At 42.2% G+C, this 22,455-nt stretch overlaps 3 protein-coding genes across 20 annotated transcripts in view; all 3 read left to right on the forward strand.

The window, feature by feature from the left end:
- Window positions 1-22,455, forward strand: part of LOC114864326 (protocadherin gamma-A11-like) — a 265,898-nt gene that overhangs the window by 115,021 nt on the left and 128,422 nt on the right. Inside the window, exon 1 of one of the 18 annotated variants that reach the window (XM_029165120.3) lies at window positions 1,973-4,624. The exons of 14 other annotated variants lie outside the window; for them this stretch is intronic. In XM_029165120.3, coding sequence (XP_029020953.1) covers window positions 2,243-4,624 — 2,382 coding nt within the window. In that variant the 5' untranslated portion in view covers window positions 1,973-2,242. Of the gene's footprint in view, window positions 1-1,972; window positions 4,625-7,460; window positions 9,952-22,455 lie in introns of those variants that run through there. 3 more of the 18 variants (XM_029165135.3, XM_029165097.3, XM_029165112.3) reach the window with 3 other exon arrangements.
- On the forward strand, window positions 10,317-14,282 carry LOC114864353 (protocadherin beta-15). The gene has a single exon (XM_029165189.3). The coding sequence runs from the start codon at window positions 11,060-11,062 to the stop codon at window positions 13,505-13,507; it is 2,448 nt and encodes an 815-aa protein (XP_029021022.1). The 5' UTR covers window positions 10,317-11,059; the 3' UTR covers window positions 13,508-14,282.
- On the forward strand, window positions 18,959-22,398 carry LOC114864355 (protocadherin beta-16-like). The gene has a single exon (XM_029165191.3). It carries the CDS (start codon window positions 19,637-19,639, stop codon window positions 22,076-22,078), a length of 2,442 nt encoding a protein of 813 aa, XP_029021024.1. The 5' UTR covers window positions 18,959-19,636; the 3' UTR covers window positions 22,079-22,398.

Genomic DNA, 22,455 nt, shown 5'->3' on the forward strand with positions numbered 1-22,455 from the left:
AATTAGTGTTTTCTTTGACCGACTGGAGCTTTTACACGTGTATAAAAAATGAATCATGTTGTACCAAAAAAAATCTCATGGTGTCAGTGTGTACCAGGAACCAGTGACTTTAAGTTTGTGTCATCCTATAATGACAACACGCTGCCTGCTGACCAGACTCTGAGGAAGAGTCCGTCAGACTTTGCTGATGCTTTTGGAGATTCTGATGGTTCTCCTGAGGTAGGCACTTGCTCTGTTACGTGTCCTAAATAAGTAAAACAGATTAAAAATGCACAAACCAGCAACTAACTCTGTTACTTTAGTTTATCAGGTTCCGTTTTTTCAATGGTTTGCTTTGTGCCTCTGTCCTTGGTGCTAATCCTTCATTTTTACCTGCTTTGTTGAACAGTAATACATGTTCACGATTATTTCTATTGAAGTCTATTGATTTCATACTGCTGAAATCTACCGTCAATGGAAGATAACTTTTCTCTGCAGTTTAAAAAAAAAAACAGGAAGCATCTGTGTAAGTTAATTGTTTAGTAGTTGAATAATCTGTTTTAACATTTACTACATTGTTCAGACAAGCTATCATCCAAAAGTCACCATTACCATCAAAATCAATCTTCCTGAAATCATTAGCATTTTACACGTTTTACATTTTAGTGTACAAAAGTAGGAGTATCTGGTTAACTGGTGCAGAGCTCATTGGTGCGATTAATCATTTCTCTGGGTTTTTAAACAAATCTGATTTGTTTTTGGTTCTCTTTTTGTACGAGACCGTTTGTCCTCAAACAATGTGAAATAGGTCTGATTTTGATGGTGATTCTCTTATTTCCATCTATCAGGATTTAGTTTTTACGATGTTCCAAGATTTAGACTCTTTGGAAGAAGGTTCCCTTGTGAATTTCTTAGACCATTTGTTGGACGTTGTTTGTCCCAGATGCTCTTTTGCTTTAACACAAAGGCAGTTTGATTAGAAGCAGAGCGGTGTAAACATTTTCAGATTTGCTTCACATATTGTTAGGTTATGATGCAGTTAGTGACTTATCTTGTAGTGACAAGAAACCCTTTCTTTAACAGATTTAGGTTCATAATTAATATTTTGGGAAGTGCTGGGAACCAATGCAGAATAATTATTAGCGTAAAAGACAAATAAGGGTAGTTACATTGAAATAAATTCACACAGCATTAAATGTTGTTTTTAGAGGTAATACCTGCATCATATAGATACAGTTTCAAATGCATGGCAATTTTAATAACTATCTTAATTGACGATTTCTTTAATATTGTGGGAGAAAAGCCTTTGAGTGAGGACAATTGACCCCAAAGCTTGATACAAGCCACTTGAAGACAGTGCAGAGTTATATGTACAGTAATGTGATGAGTACTTTGGTAAAACAAATGGTAGTTTTACCAACGCAGGTCATCTTTACATGGTGACAGTTGAAAGCAAATAGATTTGTGTTCTGCATATAAAACAAAGCCGACAAAGTATTTATTGATTGTAATATAAATCACAATTTACATGAGTTTAAAGTTCCCGACTGCTCCTGATGAGTTCTGCATTCGTACAATTACTAAATTAGACTGATATTGTACTTGAATCTAAATACAGATCCTACTTAATGAATGTTTTTCTGTGGACTTTTAAAGATAAACAAATAACTTTCAAACAGTAGGACTTTTTTACTCAAACCTCAAAGCCTTTCAGTTTTGTACATTTTACCTGACTATCACAGGAAGCACAGACTTTGACTTGCCTTGATATTGTAATATGTCTTTAGGAGAATGATATTAAAAAAAGTAACATATTACTGCCAGTAATATAAATACATTTAGAGAAAACTATGTTCTTAGAAGTAAAACATTTTTCTGTGCCATGATTTTTAGAATTTATATTTTTTCAGTATTTAAGTAACTAATCATTTTAATACACTCATATAGTTAGACGGTCTGCAAATGTGTGAAATACAAGCTGAGAAAGTTCTCATTTCAATGTAGAAATCCAGTAGTCATTTAATCTTTAATAGTTTTTGCATTATATTTGTTATCTATGTGGAAATGTTTGTAGTTGAAGTCAGCTCAAGGTGTCGCTCTACACCAGTTTTAAAATTGAACTATTCGACACATATCAGTTTGTTGTACGCCCAGAACAGTAACAGACGCAGTCTCGCGGAATCTCGGCTTTTGTTCAGTGATCTCTGGTTAAACGGTCTTTTTTTTCATCGTGGTTCAACGTCTCAGCAGCTCGAACTGAAGGATGGATGGAAATATGAAATCGTTTAAGTCGTACAGCTTTTACTTTGTTCTTCTTCTGTTTTTGCACGTCGCGTATGGAGACATCAACTATTCCTTTCCAGAGGAAATGAAGCGAGGATCAGTTATTGGAAACGTAGCCAAGGATCTTGGGATGGAAACGGGTGCGTTCGCTAACAGAAGAGCCCGCATCGACTCCGACGGGACGGACAAACGTTACTGTGACATAAACCTGAATAATGGAGAGCTGGTTGTTGCCGACAGGATTGACCGAGAGGGGCTTTGTGGAGAGAAGGCTTCGTGCGTTCTGAAACACGAGCTTGTGCTGGAGAATCCTCTGGAGCTCCATAGAATTAGTTTACACGTTCAGGATATTAATGATAACGCCCCTCAGTTTAACGAACAGTTGATAAATCTGGAAATTCGCGAGTCCGCAGACAGGGGAGCTCGTTTTGTGATCGAAGAGGCGCACGATGCGGATGTAGGACAGAATTCAGTTCAGCAGTACAGCCTCAAAAAGAATGAGAATTTCGTTTTGGCCACTAATGGAAACACAATTGAGCTCGTGCTCGATAAAGAGCTTGATCGTGAAAAACAGCAGAACATTGATCTGATCCTTACGGCTCTAGATGGTGGCTCCCCTCAGAGATCAGGAACCGTAGTTATACACGTCACTGTGCTGGATGCTAATGATAATGTACCAGTGTTTAGTCAGAGCGTTTATAGAGCAAATCTGCCTGAAAACGCTCCTGTAGATACTGTGGTAGTGACAGTGAGTGCAACTGATGCAGACGAGGGAGTAAATGGAGACGTGACATATGACTTTGGACATGTTTCAGAGGATGTAAAGAAAATATTCAGCATTGACCGTAAAGTAGGTGAGATCCGAGTAATTGGCACTGTTGACTATGAAACCACTAAAACATTTGAAATACGAGTGAAGGCAAAGGATGGTTTAGGATTATCATCCTACGCCAAGGTAATAATTTCTGTCACTGATGTGAATGACAACGCCCCTGTACTCAATATAAAATCATTAACCAATCCTGTATCAGAAAACACGTCACCTGGTACAGAGGTGGGCATCATTAACGTCCAGGACAGAGACTCAGAGAACAACAGACAGGTTCGCTGCTCCATCCAGCAAAATGTCCCATTCAAATTAGTTCCTTCCATTAAAAACTATTACTCTCTGGTGACCACAGGACAACTGGACCGTGAACTAGTGTCTGATTACAACATTACCATCAGTGCCACTGACGAGGGTTCTCCTCCTCTGTCCTCCTCTAAAACCGTTCACTTATCTGTAGCTGACGTCAACGACAACCCACCTGTGTTTGAGGAACAGTCCTACAGCGCATATGTGAGTGAAAACAACAAACCTGGCTCCACCTTATGTTCCGTGGCTGCTCGAGACCCGGACTGGAGACAGAACGGTACCGTGATCTACTCTCTGTTACCTGCTGAGGTGAACGGTGCCCCGGTGTCGTCCTATGTGTCAGTGAACGGAGACACGGGGGTGATCCACGCTGTGAGGTCGTTTGATTACGAACAGTTCAGGAGTTTTAAAGTGCACGTGATGGCCAGAGACAACGGTTCTCCTCCTCTCAGCAGCAACGTGACCGTCAGTGTGTTCGTGTCGGATGTGAACGACAACTCTCCTCAGATACTGTACCCCGCCCCGGAGGGCAACTCGTTCATGACCGAGCTGGTCCCCAAAGCTGCACACGGAGGCTCTCTGGTGTCCAAAGTCATAGCGGTGGACGCGGACTCCGGACAGAACGCCTGGCTGTCCTATCACATAGTCAAATCCACTGATCCGGGACTTTTCACCATCGGTGTCCACAGCGGAGAGATCAGGACGCAGAGGGACGTTTTAGAGTCTGACAGCATGAAGCAGAACCTCATTGTGTCGGTGAAAGATAACGGACAGCCCTCTCTGTCTGCCACCTGTTCCATGTATTTACTGATCTCTGATAACTTGGCTGAGGTGCCAGAACTGAAGGACATTTCTTACGATGAGAAGAATTCCAAGCTGACGTCGTATCTGATCATTGCTCTGGTGTCCGTGTCCACGTTTTTCCTGACCTTCATCATCATCATCCTGGGTGTGAGGTTCTGTCGTAGGAGGAAGCCCAGACTGTTGTTTGACGGAGCAGTAGCCATCCCCAGCGCTTATCTCCCTCCTAATTACGCAGATGTTGACGGCACAGGAACTTTACGCAGCACTTACAACTATGACGCCTACCTGACAACAGGCTCTAGAACCAGTGACTTTAAGTTCGTGTCATCCTATAATGACAACACGCTGCCTGCTGACCAGACTCTGAGGAAGAGTCCATCAGACTTTGCTGATGCTTTTGGAGATTCTGATGGTTCTCCTGAGGTAGGCGCTTGCCCTGTTATGTTTCTCAAATAAGCCCAACAATTACTATGCACAATCAAACAGCCAACTTCTTTTCATTTTTTTAACTGGTCTTCTCACTTTTTACATTGGTTAATTAAGTACAGTACGCTTTTCTTAAACGTGGTGGTTTATGTCTCTGTCCTTGGTGCTGATTCCTCATTTTGCAACACATTCTTAGCGCTGTGATGTGGAGCTGTGATCTCATCAGAACTATGCAATGTTTTGTTTACATTTATTCTACCTGCATATTTTTTTTCAAAAGTTTAGTTTATGAACTTAAACTCTTAGAATTCTAAAACCAAGCTCCCATCTGGTTTGCTGAGAAGCCGTGCAATGAGTTATTTGGTCCTTTGATTTCATACTGTCGGTAACTTACCCGGATTCTGAAGAGTCTTTTAATTATTTGTACTCTTTATACTAATGTCAAGGCCACTGTCTGAAACTAGATTTAAGTTTTTAATTAAAAATAACAATATAATGATATAAAATAAGGAGAATTTTGTTTTCTCACTTTTTGTGATTGTTTATCTACAGTATTTTGGTGAATTGTAAGTGTCGTTTAAGTTTAATTCCAGAGGATCTCTCAGTTTAGTCAAAATTTACTGTATCGTTTTGTTTTATATGCATTATTTTTTTTAGTATCCACTTTCATGTCTTCATCAATCACTGCAATAACTCACCACACTTCATGAAAAATTTATATCTTATATTTGTCTAACCTCCATTGTGATTTCTAACAAGGCTTATAATTTAAATTGTACATTTTCTTTAACTTCTTAAAAATCCAGGATTTAAAATAGTTTTTGAAGCTTTATTGACCAGAATGTTTTCCTATTTGTAAGGTGCTAGATCTTTTATATAGTGTGTACTTTCTTTATCACTAAATGCATTATAAGCATTCCAATTAAACTAATATTCGTGTTAATTAAGGTCAATCAATTTACTGGAGCTTAATATTTAAACTGTACAATATGTTTCAGCTTTCATATTTACAGGCAGCTTACTTTCTCAAAAATCACTGACAATTCAAAGATTATTGTACACTTTGGCATCTCAGAACTGAATTGCATGCGTGCAATCAGAGTGAGCTTCATTGATGACCTCTAGAAGTATCACCTGATGTTTACGTTGTATTTTTCTATTCAAAGAGTTTCTGGAATGTTGTGCTACTTTTTAAACTTGGAATTCTAGCATATGTAACTCTTGTCATACTGTATGTCTCCAATCTTTAATTTCTAATAGTCATACTTGTCTATATATTTCCTTGCACCTCTTTATTGTCTCTCCACTGAAAATCATAAAACATGCCCCCTTCCACAGTTCAGTATTTTTCTATATGCAGCGTGTGCGACCTTAAGCTGGACTTTGTTTCCTAGGATTTTGCTTGATCTAAACATTTCTTTCATGGCATGTTGCTTTACTGTACAGTATGTAGAAATGTCTGGCACGTAAAGTATCATAATCTAAAGTGTTTTGTATTTTTTACCCGGAAAAGAACTATGTTTATGTTACTAAATTGTAGTGACTGATAGACTTTGCACACAGAAAAATGTCATGTTATAGCCAACAGCTGTTGTGCTTTTGTTCCCTTTCTGATGGTGTCTAAGGCTGGGTTGCCAGGTTTGGTTGTAATGTATCTTTAGCTAATGGTGGTTGAGCAGGTAGTTAATTGTAGTTTATCATTGTTAGAACACTGTAGATGCACGGACACAGTTTCCGCAGGTTTTCTTAAAAACAATCTAGCCCTGTCACGTTCCTCCTTGATGCTGCAGCCATGTGTAGACAACTGTAGTTGAATATTTATGAGCTTAGCATTAATGCATGTGTGCATGTTTGTGTTTGTTTTTGGACTTCCTACTCAACGCGGAAAAAATATGATCATAACAAGTTGTGACACGAGGCAGAAGGTTCTACAAGTTCCTATTCTTCCTCTGTTGTGCCTATCTGACTTCTTTGATCAACAACTGTTGCTTTTAATTGCTACAAATAGTACTTGCTACTTCATTAGGAGGAAAAGTGAGGTGAAGTGCCTGATTATTCTCGGTGCTACAGAAAAACTGGTTTGTATTATAGAGAATGACGGAAATGTTGTCACAACGCTCATTCATTTTTAGATCGAGTGTCAGAAACATAAAAATAATTATGTGGAACCTATAAGTCTAATAAAGTGGCGATTGAGTATAAATACCTAAACTCGTTTGTAGTGACAATTAAATAGGCCACTTAACTTCATGCTTTTCATAATATTATTCAACACAGATTCAACACAGTTATACTGACTTCAGATGCTGTCTACCACTAATTTGAAATGGAGACAGGATGGCTATAGATTTAACGCTGATGGAATGTAGATATTAGTTTCACACAAAGGCCATTACTCCAGATCAAGTTCAAATTTAAGAAAACATTTCAGCTTTAACTTTTTTATTTAAACAATGTTAATTAACGTATGTTTGATTTATAATAAAGGAACTGACGAATTACTTTGTGATAAAACTAAGTTTACATTACAAAGAATCGAAGTAGTTTGTCATAATTTACTAAGAAAGGAAGATACATTTATTTTGACCTCTGTTTGTAGCTTCATAACAGTTAAAGTATCTGACAGTTGCTGCATTATTTGTAACTAATTGATGATTGAAATTACGACATAATTATTGACGTGTATTGTTAATATTATTTTCCGAAAAACAAAATAAGTGCTTTTTTGTTTCCAATATTGTGTTTTTGTCCAACTCGTGATGGCGCTATACACCACGACCAAGACGGTTGAATCCCTGCATCCTTCGGTTTGAACACATTTTGTTCTTCGATCGTGTTTAAGATCGCGACAGTGACACGGAAATCGCAGTTGGTATTCGAGTTAGATGGATACACTTTCTATTTTTACTTTATTCGTTAACGTGGTCGAAGCTCCTGTGACGATGATGGACCGTAAAAGACGCTTATTCTACACGTGCGGAATTTACATCCTCGTCCTTTTCCTGCGCGTCGCGTATGGAGACATCAGCTATTCCTTTCCTGAAGAAATGAAGCGAGGATCAGTTATTGGAAACGTAGCCAAGGATCTTGGGATGGAAACGGGTGCGTTCGCTAACAGAAGAGCCCGCATCGACTCTGACGGGACGGACAAACGTTACTGTGACATAAACCTGAATAATGGAGAGCTGGTTGTTGCCGACAGGATTGACCGAGAGGGGCTTTGTGGAAAGAAGGCTTCGTGCGTTCTGAAACACGAGCTTGTGCTGGAGAATCCTCTGGAGCTCCATAGAATTAGTTTACACGTTCAGGATATTAATGACAACGCCCCTCAGTTTAACGAAGAAACGACCGATCTAGAAATTCAGGAGTCCGCAGACAGGGGAGCTCGTTTTGGGATCGAAGAGGCGCACGATGCGGATGTAGGACATAATTCAGTTCAGCAGTACAGCCTCAAAAAGAACGAGAATTTCATATTGGCAACCAGAGAAAATACAATCGAGCTCGTTCTTGATAAAGAGCTTGATCGCGAAAAACAGCAGAGCATTGATCTGATCCTTACGGCTCTAGATGGTGGCTCCCCTCAGAGATCAGGAACCGTAGTTATACACGTCACTGTGCTGGATGCTAATGATAATGTACCAGTGTTTAGTCAGAGCGTTTATAAAGCAAATCTGCCTGAAAACTCTCCTGTAGATACTGTGGTAGTGACAGTGAGTGCAACTGATGCAGACGAGGGAGTGAACGGAGACGTGACTTATGACTTTGCACATGTTTCAGAGGATGTAAAGAAAATATTCAGCATCGACCGCAAAGTAGGTGAGATCCGAGTAATTGGTACCGTTGACTATGAAATCACTAAAACATTTGAAATACGAGTAAAGGCAAAGGATGGTTTAGGATTATCATCTTATGCCAATGTCATCATTTCTGTCACTGATGTGAACGACAACGCCCCTGTACTCAATATAAAATCATTAACGAATCCTGTATCAGAAAACACGTCACCTGGTACAGAGGTGGGCATCATTAACGTCCAGGACAGAGACTCTGAGAACAACAGACAGGTTCGCTGCTCCATCCAGCAAAATGTCCCATTCAAGTTAATTCCATCCATCAAAAACTATTATTCTCTGGTGACCACAGGACAACTGGACCGTGAACTAGTGTCTGATTACAACATTACCATCAGTGCCACTGACGAGGGGTCTCCTCCTCTGTCCTCCTCTAAAACCGTTCACTTATCTGTAGCTGACGTCAACGACAACCCACCTGTGTTTGAGGAACAGTCCTACAGCGCATATGTGAGTGAAAACAACAAACCTGGCTCCACCTTATGTTCCGTTGCTGCTCGAGACCCGGACTGGAGACAGAACGGTACCGTGATCTATTCTCTGTTACCTGCTGAGGTGAACGGTGCCCCGGTGTCGTCCTATGTGTCAGTGAACGGAGACACGGGGGTGATCCACGCTGTGAGGTCGTTTGATTACGAACAGTTCAGGAGTTTTAAAGTGCACGTGATGGCCAGAGACAACGGTTCTCCTCCTCTCAGCAGCAACGTGACCGTCAGTGTGTTCGTGTCGGATGTGAACGACAACTCTCCTCAGATACTGTACCCCGCCCCGGAGGGCAACTCGTTCATGACCGAGCTGGTCCCCAAAGCTGCACACGGAGGCTCTCTGGTGTCCAAAGTCATAGCGGTGGACGCGGACTCCGGACAGAACGCCTGGCTGTCCTATCACATAGTCAAATCCACTGATCCGGGACTTTTCACCATCGGTGTCCACAGCGGAGAGATCAGGACGCAGAGGGACGTTTTAGAGTCTGACAGCATGAAGCAGAACCTCATTGTGTCGGTGAAAGATAACGGACAGCCCTCTCTGTCTGCCACCTGTTCCATGTATTTACTGATCTCTGATAACTTGGCTGAGGTGCCAGAACTGAAGGATATTTCTTACGATGAGAAGAATTCCAAGCTGACGTCGTATCTGATCATTGCTCTGGTGTCCGTGTCCACGTTTTTCCTGACCTTCATCATCATCATCCTGGGTGTGAGGTTCTGTCGTAGGAGGAAGCCCAGACTGTTGTTTGACGGAGCAGTAGCCATCCCCAGCGCTTATCTCCCTCCTAATTACGCAGATGTTGACGGCACAGGAACTTTACGCAGCACTTACAACTATGACGCCTACCTGACAACAGGCTCTAGAACCAGTGACTTTAAGTTCGTGTCATCCTATAATGACAACACGCTGCCTGCTGACCAGACTCTGAGGAAGAGTCCGTCAGACTTTGCTGATGCTTTTGGAGATTCTGATGGTTCTCCTGAGGTAGGCCTTCATCCCATGTTGCTAGACTAGTTTCTAAGTTTCTTCAAAAACCCATAATGGAATTAAATCATATTCTCTTTAGGATAAATCCACTAATAATAATGAATTAATCAGACTGCGTCTTTAAACAGTCCTTTAACTTTGTGATGTCTTGTCTTTTCACATCGAGATCCTGGGTTCCTCGTGTGTTATTTTTACCTGCCCTTACAATGCAAACCTCAAGTTTACAGTTTTTGGTCACATAATGGATTTTTAGCAGAACATGAACCTGTGTACTGTCACATTTGTGATTCATTTGTCTTCCTTTCTTGCCAGTAGAATATTTTTTTTCCATTTTCTCCTGTGGCTATTTGTTTTTCATATGAATAGTTAAGTTCAACTTGACCTATTAGTGGCAGGAGTGAAAGAAATCAAAAACATCTGTTTTACAAAGGGCAAAAGTTAAGCCTAAATCTGCATTAAGCTCTCTGCCCTCTCTCTTTCTGCCTAATATGGTATACTTTAACATTAGACATGTTTGTATAACAACTTTACATCATTGCATTTTGCTATGAAATCTAATAGCTCTGAGTTGTGTGGGTTATGAGATCAACCTTTAAAGGACAGCACGTTGCTCTTAAACATGGTAAACTGAGTCTTGGTTGCACGATTTAGAATAGGCATTTTAATTGTTAACACGTTAATGCACCTGTCTCGTCGTCCACTCTTGTAATAATCCTCTCAAGCTCTTGGTGACGCTCTTTTATAGTGTCTGACTCACAGAGGCTGTAGCGTGCTTTTAATCCGTGTCAGTGGAACTGGAGCATTGGGTTAAAGCCGAGGGCTGTGTATGCATGCGTGTTTGTGTGGGTGTGTATGAAGATGAGCAAAAGAGAGCAGAGAGAACTTGAGTATGTGTGTATGTGTGAGTTAGCAGAGAGAGAGAGGGAGAGAGAGAGGGAGAAGCTAGAGCAGCAGTGAAACGGGGCTACAGAGAGGAATTCAAGCTGACACATTCTCTAATAGCGCATCATTAAATCAGCCGGAGAAGCGGTGAAGCTTTGGATTAAAGCAACATTTTTACTTCGATGCTTTCGAATATGTTGAGGATTTAGCATTTATTTCGACAATGCATCTGCATTTAACAATAATGGGGCACAGAATAAACTTAAAATGGTGGCTGCATTTTTCGTTGCTTGGTCTCCTTTTCGGCTCTGCGCTCGGCGAGGTGCGTTACGTCCTACCGGAGGAGATGCAGCGAGGCTCGGTTATCGGTAATGTGGCGCGGGATCTCGGGCTGAAAGTGACGGAGCTCGATTCTCGTCGAGCCCGGATTGTTGCAGAAGGAACGAGCCAGCTGTGCGCACTGGACACCGCGTCAGGCAACCTCCTGATCAGCCAGCGAATAGACCGAGAGGAGCTGTGCGCGCAAGCCGCTGTCTGCATTCTACAGTATCAGCTCTTACTTGAAGACCCTCTTCAGGCATACAGCTTAGTTTTGGACATCACAGATATAAATGACAACAGCCCCGTCTTCGCTGCGGGCGAGATAAGACTGGATTTAGTCGAATCCACGGTTTTGGGGAGGCGTTTTCCTTTGGAGAGCGCGCATGACCCCGATTTGGGCACCAACTCTATCCATGAATACAGGCTGAGCTCAAACGAACATTTTGCACTGGAGATGAGCACTCATATAAACGGCAACGCTTATCCGGAGCTGGTTCTGAAAAAGGCTTTGGACCGCGAGGCACAAGCTGGACATATACTGAAAATCAGTGGAATAGACGGGGGGAACCCGGTCCGCTCAGGAACTGCATCTATTCATATTCGTGTTCTGGACGCCAATGATAATGTCCCAGCATTTAGCCAAAGAGTTTACAAAGCGTCTGTGGAAGAGAACTCACCCCCAGGAACTCTTATAACGGCGTTGAACGCCAGTGACTTAGATGAAGGTGTTTATGGAGAAATAACGTATTCCTTCAGTCACATGTCAGACAAAGTTGGAGGAGTTGTTGAGATTAACCCTTTGAGTGGAGAGGTTCGGGTTACGGGTCTTATTGACTATGAGGAGGCCAGTTCTCACGAGCTGGACGTTCAGGCCAAAGATGGTGGTGGTCAGGCCTCTCATTGTAAACTTATAATTGAGGTGATTGACGTAAATGACAACAAACCTGTGATAGAAATTAAGTCAGCTTCTGCTAACGTGGCCGAAGACTCTAAGCCAGAAACTATGATTGCTTTAATTAACATTTTTGACCTGGACACAGGAAGCAGCGGGCGCGTCACGTGCACAATCTCAGACAATGTCCCATTTAAAATTATATCGGAGGTAAAAAACTACTATATGATAGTAACCGATGGATTGTTAGACCGAGAAGTTCAGCCAGTGTATAACATCACAGTCACCGCCACTGATGCGGGCTCTCCCTCGCTCTCTAGCGTGAAAGTTCTAACTGTCGTGGTCAATGACATAAATGATAACGCGCCGAGCTTCGCGCAGAGAGAGTACAACGCCAACATCCTCGAAAACCAACCTGTTGGGACGTTTGTCATGAACGTGAACGCGGGGGACGCGGACGACGGCTCGAATGCCCGGTTGCGCTATCGAATTCTAAAAGACGGCGAATCGGAAGCGTCGGCGTTCCTCACCGTAAACCCAGACACCGGGGAGCTCTTCACGGCGCGCCTCTTCGACTACGAACAGTTAGTCCACTTCCAAATCAAGGTGGCAGCTCGCGATGGGGGCGATCCCCCGCTCTCCGCCACGTGCACCATCAACGTGTTCGTCAGGGACCAAAACGACAACGCCCCCGCCGTTCTGTACCCCGTTCAGAGCGGCGGGTTCGTTGCTGAGGACCTGGTGCCGTTTGAAGCACCCAGAGGCTACCTGGTCACCAAAGTGGTGGCTGTGGACGCCGACTCTGGCCATAACGCCTGGCTTTCCTACAAAATAATCAAAGCAACGCGGCCCAATCTGTTTGTGGTGGGTCTGCATACAGGCGAGATCAGAACAGTGCGGGTTTTCATGCAGGACGACGAGCCCAAACATAACGTCGTTGTTTTAGTAACCGATAACGGGCACGAGGCGCTTTCCGCCACTGCCACCGTCAGTGTAGTAATCGGTAACGGGCTGCCTGTTCTGAGCGAACTTTTTGAGTTTGCAGATGAGTCACAGGAGAGCGATAACCTAACGCTCTATTTGATAATCGCCCTCTCAGCCGTGTCCTCCATGTTCATCCTCTTAATTAGCGGCGTGTTTTATTTCAAGCTGTGCAGGCGCGGTTATGTTTATCGCTCCACCACCCACAGTCTCCCCGTTTTCCCCACGACCTACTACCCCACCAGTTTCACAGATTTCAGCCACTGTGGCACCTTGTTGAACGACGAGCGCTACGATTCCTTCCTAACCACCGGCTCGTGGAGAGGCGATTTCCGTTTCAGCTCAAACACGGACACGGACACGCTCAAGAAAAGGAGCGCAGCCTATCAAAAAAGCACTTTGAGGCGCGCGAGCACCGATAGGGCCAGCCTGAAGGTGAGGCCCGGTGCGCTGCATCCCTGTTACGTGGTCAAATAAGAGTCCATGGGAGCGGAAAGTAAAAACTCTACTGCGAATTTAATTGAGACCTTCTGACTGTCAAAGTGTTTTAATTCCCTCTGCATTTTTTAAATTATAGATATATTTATTATTAAGAGAATAATGTTGTCAGGAAGATGGTTCAGATGTGATATTTATCTTTGGATGTGTCTGTGTAAATGTAATCAATGTGTCAGTGCTTTGACCTTTGGCTTATAACTGTAACTTCAACCTGGACCTGACCTTAAACACTGGTGGCACGTTTAAACTTTCCTGGAACACTTCTGAGCTAGAAAAAACAATAGCATGAATAATCGTTTTTTCTACATTTACTTGTGACAGTTTTTATTACGGTTTGCACCATGTTTGTGACTTAGCAATGTTTTTTTTTTTTTTTATTGATCTTCAACTTTATATTCTACATACACTTTGTCACTGCTCTTGCTTTCCTCTCAACATCTCACCACATTGTTGCTTTAGTTTGATATCACACACTTTTGTGATGTCTCCACGCTTTATTCCTAAATAAACCAGACATAAACAGTTAATGAAAACAATCATGGTTTCTCCTTCATATACAGTCTCCACTTTATTTATCTAATTTCTTACTAGAAATATGCTACAACCAATTTTACATAATACACTGTGTACTTTCACTAAAACACTTGCTTTACACTTTGATACAGATGGAAGCACTGCAATACATGTTGTAATTTAAACTGTGTAAAGAATATTTGTGTATTTATTGAAAAATAAAGAGAATATTGCTCCTTGATGTTGAGTCATTTTCACTTCATAATATAATCTTGCCACAAATTTTCAAAACTACTATATCTATATACTTTACTAATACTTAAAAAAAACAAAACTTAAAAGTTAATATTTTAGATCATGCGTCTTTATTATGTGTTTTTATTACCAATGCCATTACTGGAAGTGTAATAAAAAATGTACTATACACATTGTATGCAATTTGATATGTTTTTATCATATTTTTCCACATAGGATTAGATGATATATGGTTTATTTGTTAGTTTGTTATCATGCATTTATTATTTTGCACAGTGCAAAATATTGTAGCGGCCCAGGGTTGGTTATGTGTGTCTCGTAGGCAATTTGGGAACGTTTGAGGTTATGCGTGTTAGAGCAGTGTTGTAAATAACGTGTTTAGTGTGTTTAATGTTCAGCACCGCAGCAGGGATGATGTGTGTGATTGACCTTTTGGTGCTGAGCTGTCGATAGGTGTTTGGAACAAAAGGTCTCTCTGTGTTACATGCACAAGCCATCAAACCCAAGAGCAGCCTTCTACCTGCTTCCTGGTTCTAATAGAGATGCCTAGATACCGTCACAATATGTTGAATTGCTATCTGTGTACAATAATTGTTGAAAGACATGATTCTTTGTGTAATTACAGGTGCAATGTGCATTGTACCCCTTTAGTAGTGAAATACTGCCATATCTTTCACATGTCTGTTGCATGAGGGACGCTTAGAGATGCCTTTTCTTTTATCAGCTAGTAATATGATGGCCTCTGGAGCACATCATCATTATTATTAATATTGTTTTAACTTATAACTTCACGGGCTGCTCTGAGGTCAGACATGGTCTGGTGGTGTGCCTGCTTCAGTGTTGGTGTGTTTTCTTATGTCATGGTGGTAAGTAGATATTTTTCCTATTAAAGGAATTCACGGATAAATCTCACCGTGTTCTTATTGGACCTATCGCTCCAGGCACACGCATACTCCTAACTAAAGAAAACAAGCAGTGCTAATACATTTTTATCACTCATATCTAGGTCAAAAAACATATTTCAAGACGACAGGTTTGGCACTGTTGGAAAATAAAGAAACAGTATGAACATGGCTTTGAGAAGAAGAATCCAAGCATCATGCATTTACTTGTGACAGGATGAGTTGTAAGTTTCCTGAATGTGTATTAACTGTCTTGTTTTCTTTTTCTTTTTTCCATGTTTTTCCTGAATGGGCTTCCTTTTCGATCACACAGGTAAGACACATGATTTGTTTGTCTCCTAATCTCACACACACTGTTACTCCTGTTTCCATTGCAGCCCCAACACCACACTGAGCTTCCACAATCAATACAAAACACAGCTGACCCACATTCAGTCTCTCTCTATCATCCTTTCTCTCTCTTTATTTGACTTGTAGTGAAACCAGTCATATACGCCATATGTCTGACATTCTAACAGACAGTCTTGTAATGCAAACAGCTGCTCTGCTCTGTTTGCCGGCTTCGTTTGATTCTACCATAGGTATTTACATAAATATTAATCACCCTGGCTTTTGCTTTGCAGTCATTCCCTGAATAATGCACAATCATTGTGCGCAGCATGCTGTGCATTGCAACAGCAATATTTTCCTCTGAAATCTTGTGATCCAAAGCACAATGCCATGTTGACATACATTACAGTACAAATTGTTGGTAATTCCTACATTATCCACAACTATACAGTAAGGATTACACTATAGAAGGTCTAGTCATGCCTGTGAACGAGTGCTGCAGTATGTTTATTTCACCGCTGAAATGTAGGTCACTTGGATGGATCAGTTAGATTGGAGCAGAGGAGGGACTATGACTATGCAGGGTTATGTAAAATAGATAGATAGATAGATAGATAGATAGATAGATAGATAGATAGAGAGATAGAGAGATAGAGAGATTAAGGGAGAGAGAGACAGGCAGACAGAGAGGCAGACAGACAGGCAGAAAGACAGGCAGACAGAAAGACAAACAGACAGAAAGACAAACAGACGACAAAAAAAGTGCCGTCATTCTTGTTGTTTGTGTATTTTCCTATTGGTGGTGCTGTTGCCTAAGCTGACCAATATCGGTCTTATGACATACACAAAGTCTACACCCTGATTTGAACGAAATTGGCGAAGTGGTCAAAATCAGCCTTAGTTTGGGTGGCGCTTTGACGCTTCATGACATACTGTGAGCGACAAAGTATCTATAGACAATAGCATTTTATTGTGGCATTTTAAACCCAAGAAGCATTTACGGAAAGCAATGGATTTTGAGAAACGCAAAGGCGCTTCGTTGAAATGGGGAATCTCCATTTTGTTTTTGTGCGTTGTTGCATCAACTACCGGACAAATTCGCTATTCTATACCAGAGGAGATGAGGAAAGGACTGATCGTTGGAGACGTTGCAAAAGACCTGGGCCTGGATATAAAAAGGTTGGTTGCTGGTCGGGCCCGACTCGTTATAGATGGCGACAGCAAATATGTGGAGCTTAACCAGAACAAAGGGCAGATTGTTGTCAACGAACGAATCGACAGAGAAAAATTATGCGCAAAGAAATCTCCGTGCAGTTTCAGTCTGGAAATTGTCCTTGAAGATCCACTAGAATTATTTTCCATTACCATCGAAATACAAGACGTAAACGACCACGCGCCTGCTTTTCCCAAAAAGGACATTAATTTGGAAATTAGTGAATCGACGCCTACAGGGACTGTGTTCCTGCTCGATAGCGCAGCTGATCCGGATGTAGGAATAAACTCGCTGCAAAGCTATTCCCTAAAAGCAAATGAACATTTTGTCCTCAAGCAGCACACGCAATCAGATGGGAGTAGATACGCTGAATTGATGCTGCAGAACAGCCTGGATCGCGAGAAACAAAGCGAGCACACGCTCATACTAACAGCTGTGGACGGTGGGGAACCGCAGAGGTCAGGGACAGTCAGGATAAATGTGTCTGTTCTGGACGCTAACGACAACGCACCCGTGTTCACCCAGGCCTTATATAGGGCTTCCGTTCCGGAAAATCTGTTGCGAGGCACTGTTATTGCTAGAGTCAGTGCTGCAGATGCAGACCAGGGTTACAATGGCAACGTCACGTATTCCTTCACGCACCTAGAAGAGGGCGACCCTTGCCCATTTGAAATAAATCCCTATACCGGAGATGTTAAACTCACCGGAGAGGTTGATTACGAGGCTTCTCCAAATTACGAAATAAACATTCAAGCAAAAGACCCGTGGGGGGTGGTGGGCGCAAGCAAATTAATCATCGACATAGCAGATGTGAATGATAACACTCCAGCAATTACTCTGGCTTCATATTCTGGGAAAATTTCTGAAGAGTCGGCCCCTGGCACAGTTGTAGCATTGATTAGTGTCCAGGATAAAGATTCTGGTAAAAATGGACAAGTTCGTTTAAATATAGATGATAATCTTCCTTTCAAAATCAAGTCATCTCTCAGAAATTATTATACATTGGTAACAGACCAAAGCCTTGACAGAGAAACGCGATCAAAGTACAATATCAATCTAATTGCGACAGATGAAGGTTTACCAGCTTTATCGAGCAGAAAAACTGTCTTTTTAGAAGTGACTGATATTAATGACAATGCTCCAACCTTTAGCCAATCTGTCTACACTGCTCAGGTGAAGGAAAACAATTCTCCTGGTGTTGCTCTTTTGCAAATTAACGCTACAGATACAGATCATGGTCAAAATGCGCGCATATCATACTTTCTTGTTGACGACGAGATTAGTGGGAATCCGGTCTCCACTTATTTCTCGGTTAATGCGGAAAGTGGAGTTATCCAGTCTTTGCGTTCACTTGACTATGAACAAGTCAAAGAATTTAAAATACGCGTCAAAGCTCAGGATGGAGGTTCTCCTCCACTCAGCAGTAACGTGACGGTGAAAATCCTGATCCAGGACCAGAACGACAACCCTCCTCAGGTTCTGTACCCAGTCCAGACTGGGGGCTCTATGGTGGCTGAGATGGTGCCTCGTTCAGCAGATGTGGGCTATCTGGTGACTAAAGTGGTGGCTGTGGATGTGGACTCTGGACAGAACGCCTGGCTCTCCTATAAACTGCAGAAAGCCACAGACAGGGCGCTGTTTGAAGTGGGCTTACAGAATGGAGAAATCAGAACCATCCGCCAAGTGACTGATAAAGACGCAGTCAAGCAGAGGCTGAGTGTTATAGTGGAGGACAACGGGCAGCCCTCTCGTTCAGCTACAGTCATTGTTAACGTGGCGGTGGCGGACAGCTTCCCTGAAGTGCTGTCGGAGTTCACGGACTTTACACACGACAAGGAGTACAATGACAACCTGACTTTTTACTTAGTGCTGGCTCTGGCTGTGGTTTCCTTCCTGTTCATCACGTGTTTAGTGGTCATCATATCAGTCAAAGTGTACAGGTGGAGACAGTCTCGCATCCTGTATCACTCCAACCTGCCTGTGATTCCATATTATCCACCACGTTACTCAGACACTTTGGGGACAGGGACTCTCCAACACGTGTACAACTACGAGGTGTGCAGGACCACTGACTCCAGAAAGAGTGATGTGAAGTATATGCAGCCTATGGCTCAAAGCCTGGTTAGCGTGGATGATGTTGGAACTGACACAACCCAGAGAGCAAAGCAGTCATCAGCCCTTTCTCCCATGTCTACCCTGGTAAGTTCTTACCATGCACCATAGCAAAGAAGGCAAAAGACAAACTGTGATTTCTGCAGCTTCTTCGCTGTCCAAGGTGCTGAAGCATTGCTTTGTACTGAGATCTTAATTTTCCGTAGGATTTAGATTGAAGGCGTTGGGTGTTGGGTATGTAATTTGTAGAAACAATCACTCTCTATATCACTCCCCCTTTTACTTTGCTGTGAAATGTTGAGTTTTCAAATGTACCATTATTTGTACCTTCCTGTTTCGCTTGCTTTGTTCCCTAGTATTTTATACAGTATGATGTTTTTTCTACAAAGAAATATTGACTATTAGCAGAGTGCAAAATTAAAACGTCAGGTTTATATAGTGATTTGTTTCTTGTCTCAACTAATGCACTTTGATGAACCTGCAAAAAGAATGACACACACGTCATAACCAGGCCTGTAGATTGGTGCATGTTAATACAGAATCGCGTTTATGCCTCTAAGTGACGCTGTTGCATGGTGAATCAATTCTGCAGTGCCTGGTGAGGCAGCAATGTTCCCTCCCCTGTCCCTCCGTGTCATAATATCTGAGGATTTTTGTTTCATACGGGGCCAGGCTTGCCACAGTCACAGTCTCTTTAAAAGTCTCTGACTCGACCTGGATAAGCTCTTTTTTACTGGATTGAAAACCTTGGTTATAAAGTCATATACTTTTTTCTTTTTCCATATGGCATTTAAAGAACAAGATCGAGACAGAGGAGTAAAATGGCGACTGCGGAGAGCAGCATATTTGTTTATTTTTTTATGTTTTTTTCCTAAACAAACGGAAGCTCAAATAAGGTATTCGATCCCGGAGGAGATGAAGAAAGGGTCCCTTGTTGGTAACATCGTACAAGACCTCGGACTTGATTTGAAAAGGCTTCGTTCTGGACGAGCTCGCATAGTGACGGGAGAAAACGTTCAGTACACGGAGCTGAAGGCAGACAAAGGGATTCTAGTCGTGAATGAGAGAATAGATCGGGAGCAGCTTTGTGGAGACACCACACCTTGTAGCTTCACCTTTGAGATTTTGCTGGAAAACCCAATGGAGTTGCACTCCGTGACCATAGAAGTATTAGACATAAACGACAATGCTCCCAGTTTCCAGAACAACCACATTGAATTTGAAATTAGTGAATCAGCGGCGCTCGGATCGCGTTTTGTTTTGGAGAGTGCAGACGATGCCGACGTCGGAGAAAACACTCTGCAAAACTACATCTTAACTCCGAACGACAATTTTGTTTTAAAACAGCACGTTAACCCGGACGGCAGTAAATATGCAGAGATGATGCTGCAGAAGGCCTTAGACAGAGAAGAACAGCCACGCATGTCTCTTAAACTGTTGGCTGTGGACGGCGGAAATCCTCAGAGATCCGGTACAGTAAATATAGGCATTAGTGTCTTAGATAGCAACGATAATGCCCCTGTGTTTAATCAATCAGTATATAAGGCTGTAGTCACTGAAAATGCAGCCAAAGGTACTTATATTGCCTCAGTAAATGCGAGCGATAGAGACAGCGATCTGAATAGTGTAATTACATATTCATTTTCAAAATCAAAAGCAGGACTAGCTGATTTGTTCCAAATAGATGAAGCTACTGGAAAAATATACGTTGCAAAAGACATCGATTTTGAAAGAGACAGAAAAATCGAGTTCAGGGTTGAAGCTAAGGACGAAGGCGGACTGACAGACTCGTGCAAAGTTGAAATTGAAGTTATCGATGTAAATGACAATGCACCGGTCATTAATGTTATGTCATTCACTAGTCCTGTCTCTGAAGACTCTCCAGTTGGTACCACTATTGGCATAATTAATGTTAAAGATCTAGATTCTGGTAAAAACGGCCAGGTGCAATGCTCAATTGAAGGCAACGTTCCCTTTAAAATCAAATCCACTGTCAGAAATTACTACGCAGTGGTAACTGATGCCTTATTGGATCGTGAGATTTTGCCAGAGTGTAACATCACTGTTAACGTCTCCGACGCCGGATCGCCTTCACTCTCGACAAAAAGAATATTTTATTTAAAAATATCGGATGTCAATGATAATGGACCTTTATTTTCACAAGTCACATACAGTGCATTGATGGCAGAGAATAATTCTCCAGGTGTTTCTGTACTAAGTGTGGATGCGAAAGATCCAGATGAAAACCACAACGCCCGTGTTTCCTATATTTTAGAAAACTGCGAGATCGGAGGAACTCCAATATCTGACTACTTGTCAATTGATTCAGAAAATGGTGTGATTCGGGCTGTACGTTCGTTTGATTATGAACAAATCAAACAATTGGAATTTACCATAAAAGCTCAGGATGGAGGTTCTCCTCCACTCAGTAGTAATGTGACGGTGAAAATCCTGATCCAGGACCAGAACGACAACCCTCCTCAGGTTCTGTACCCAGTCCAGACTGGGGGCTCTATGGTGGCTGAGATGGTGCCTCGTTCAGCAGATGTGGGCTATCTGGTGACTAAAGTGGTGGCTGTGGATGTGGACTCTGGACAGAACGCCTGGCTCTCCTATAAACTGCAGAAAGCCACAGACAGGGCGCTGTTTGAAGTGGGCTTACAGAATGGAGAAATCAGAACCATCCGCCAAGTGACTGATAAAGACGCAGTCAAGCAGAGGCTGAGTGTTATAGTGGAGGACAACGGGCAGCCCTCTCGTTCAGCTACAGTCATTGTTAACGTGGCGGTGGCGGACAGCTTCCCTGAAGTGCTGTCGGAGTTCACGGACTTTACACACGACAAGGAGTACAATGACAACCTGACTTTTTACTTAGTGCTGGCTCTGGCTGTGGTTTCCTTCCTGTTCATCACGTGTTTAGTGGTCATCATATCAGTCAAAGTGTACAGGTGGAGACAGTCTCGCATCCTGTATCACTCCAACCTGCCTGTGATTCCATATTATCCACCACGTTACTCAGACACTTTGGGGACAGGGACTCTCCAACACGTGTACAACTACGAGGTGTGCAGGACCACTGACTCCAGAAAGAGTGACTGTAAGTTCGGCAGAGCCGGTAGTCAGAACGTGCTGATCATGGAGCCCGGTTCAACGGGGACGATGCAGAGGATGCAGAGTGAAAAGAGCATCTTGGACGAACCAGACTCTCCTCTAGAGGTTAGTTAAATTATGCTTTTTTGTCTTTGTTTCGCTCGACAGTTATTTTCAGCACCATGGACAGCTTAGTGCTTATTCTAAGTTGCTTGTTTTTTTTTATCTGCAAAGAAAACCTACTGCAGGTTAGTCTCTCGTCCACTATCGTACATGACAAACTGTATACTATTCTAGCATTTTTTCAGACAGTATTGACTTCAAATTGCCCTGGTGGCCGTTGAATAGACAACCAGTCGCACTTTTTTGTTTTCCAAATAGTTACTCAGATGTCATAAAAATCGGTGTGCTAGAAAAATGTTTAGAACGTTTTTTTTGCGCATTGTCTTTGCCAATAATAGTAGCACAGCTAAAATTGTCTTTTTATAATAGTTTTTTTTAAATATGCAATA

The sequence above is a fragment of the Betta splendens genome, chromosome 10 (genome assembly GCF_900634795.4).
Source record: "Betta splendens chromosome 10, fBetSpl5.4, whole genome shotgun sequence".
In the NCBI taxonomy this organism is placed as follows: domain Eukaryota; kingdom Metazoa; phylum Chordata; class Actinopteri; order Anabantiformes; family Osphronemidae; genus Betta; species Betta splendens.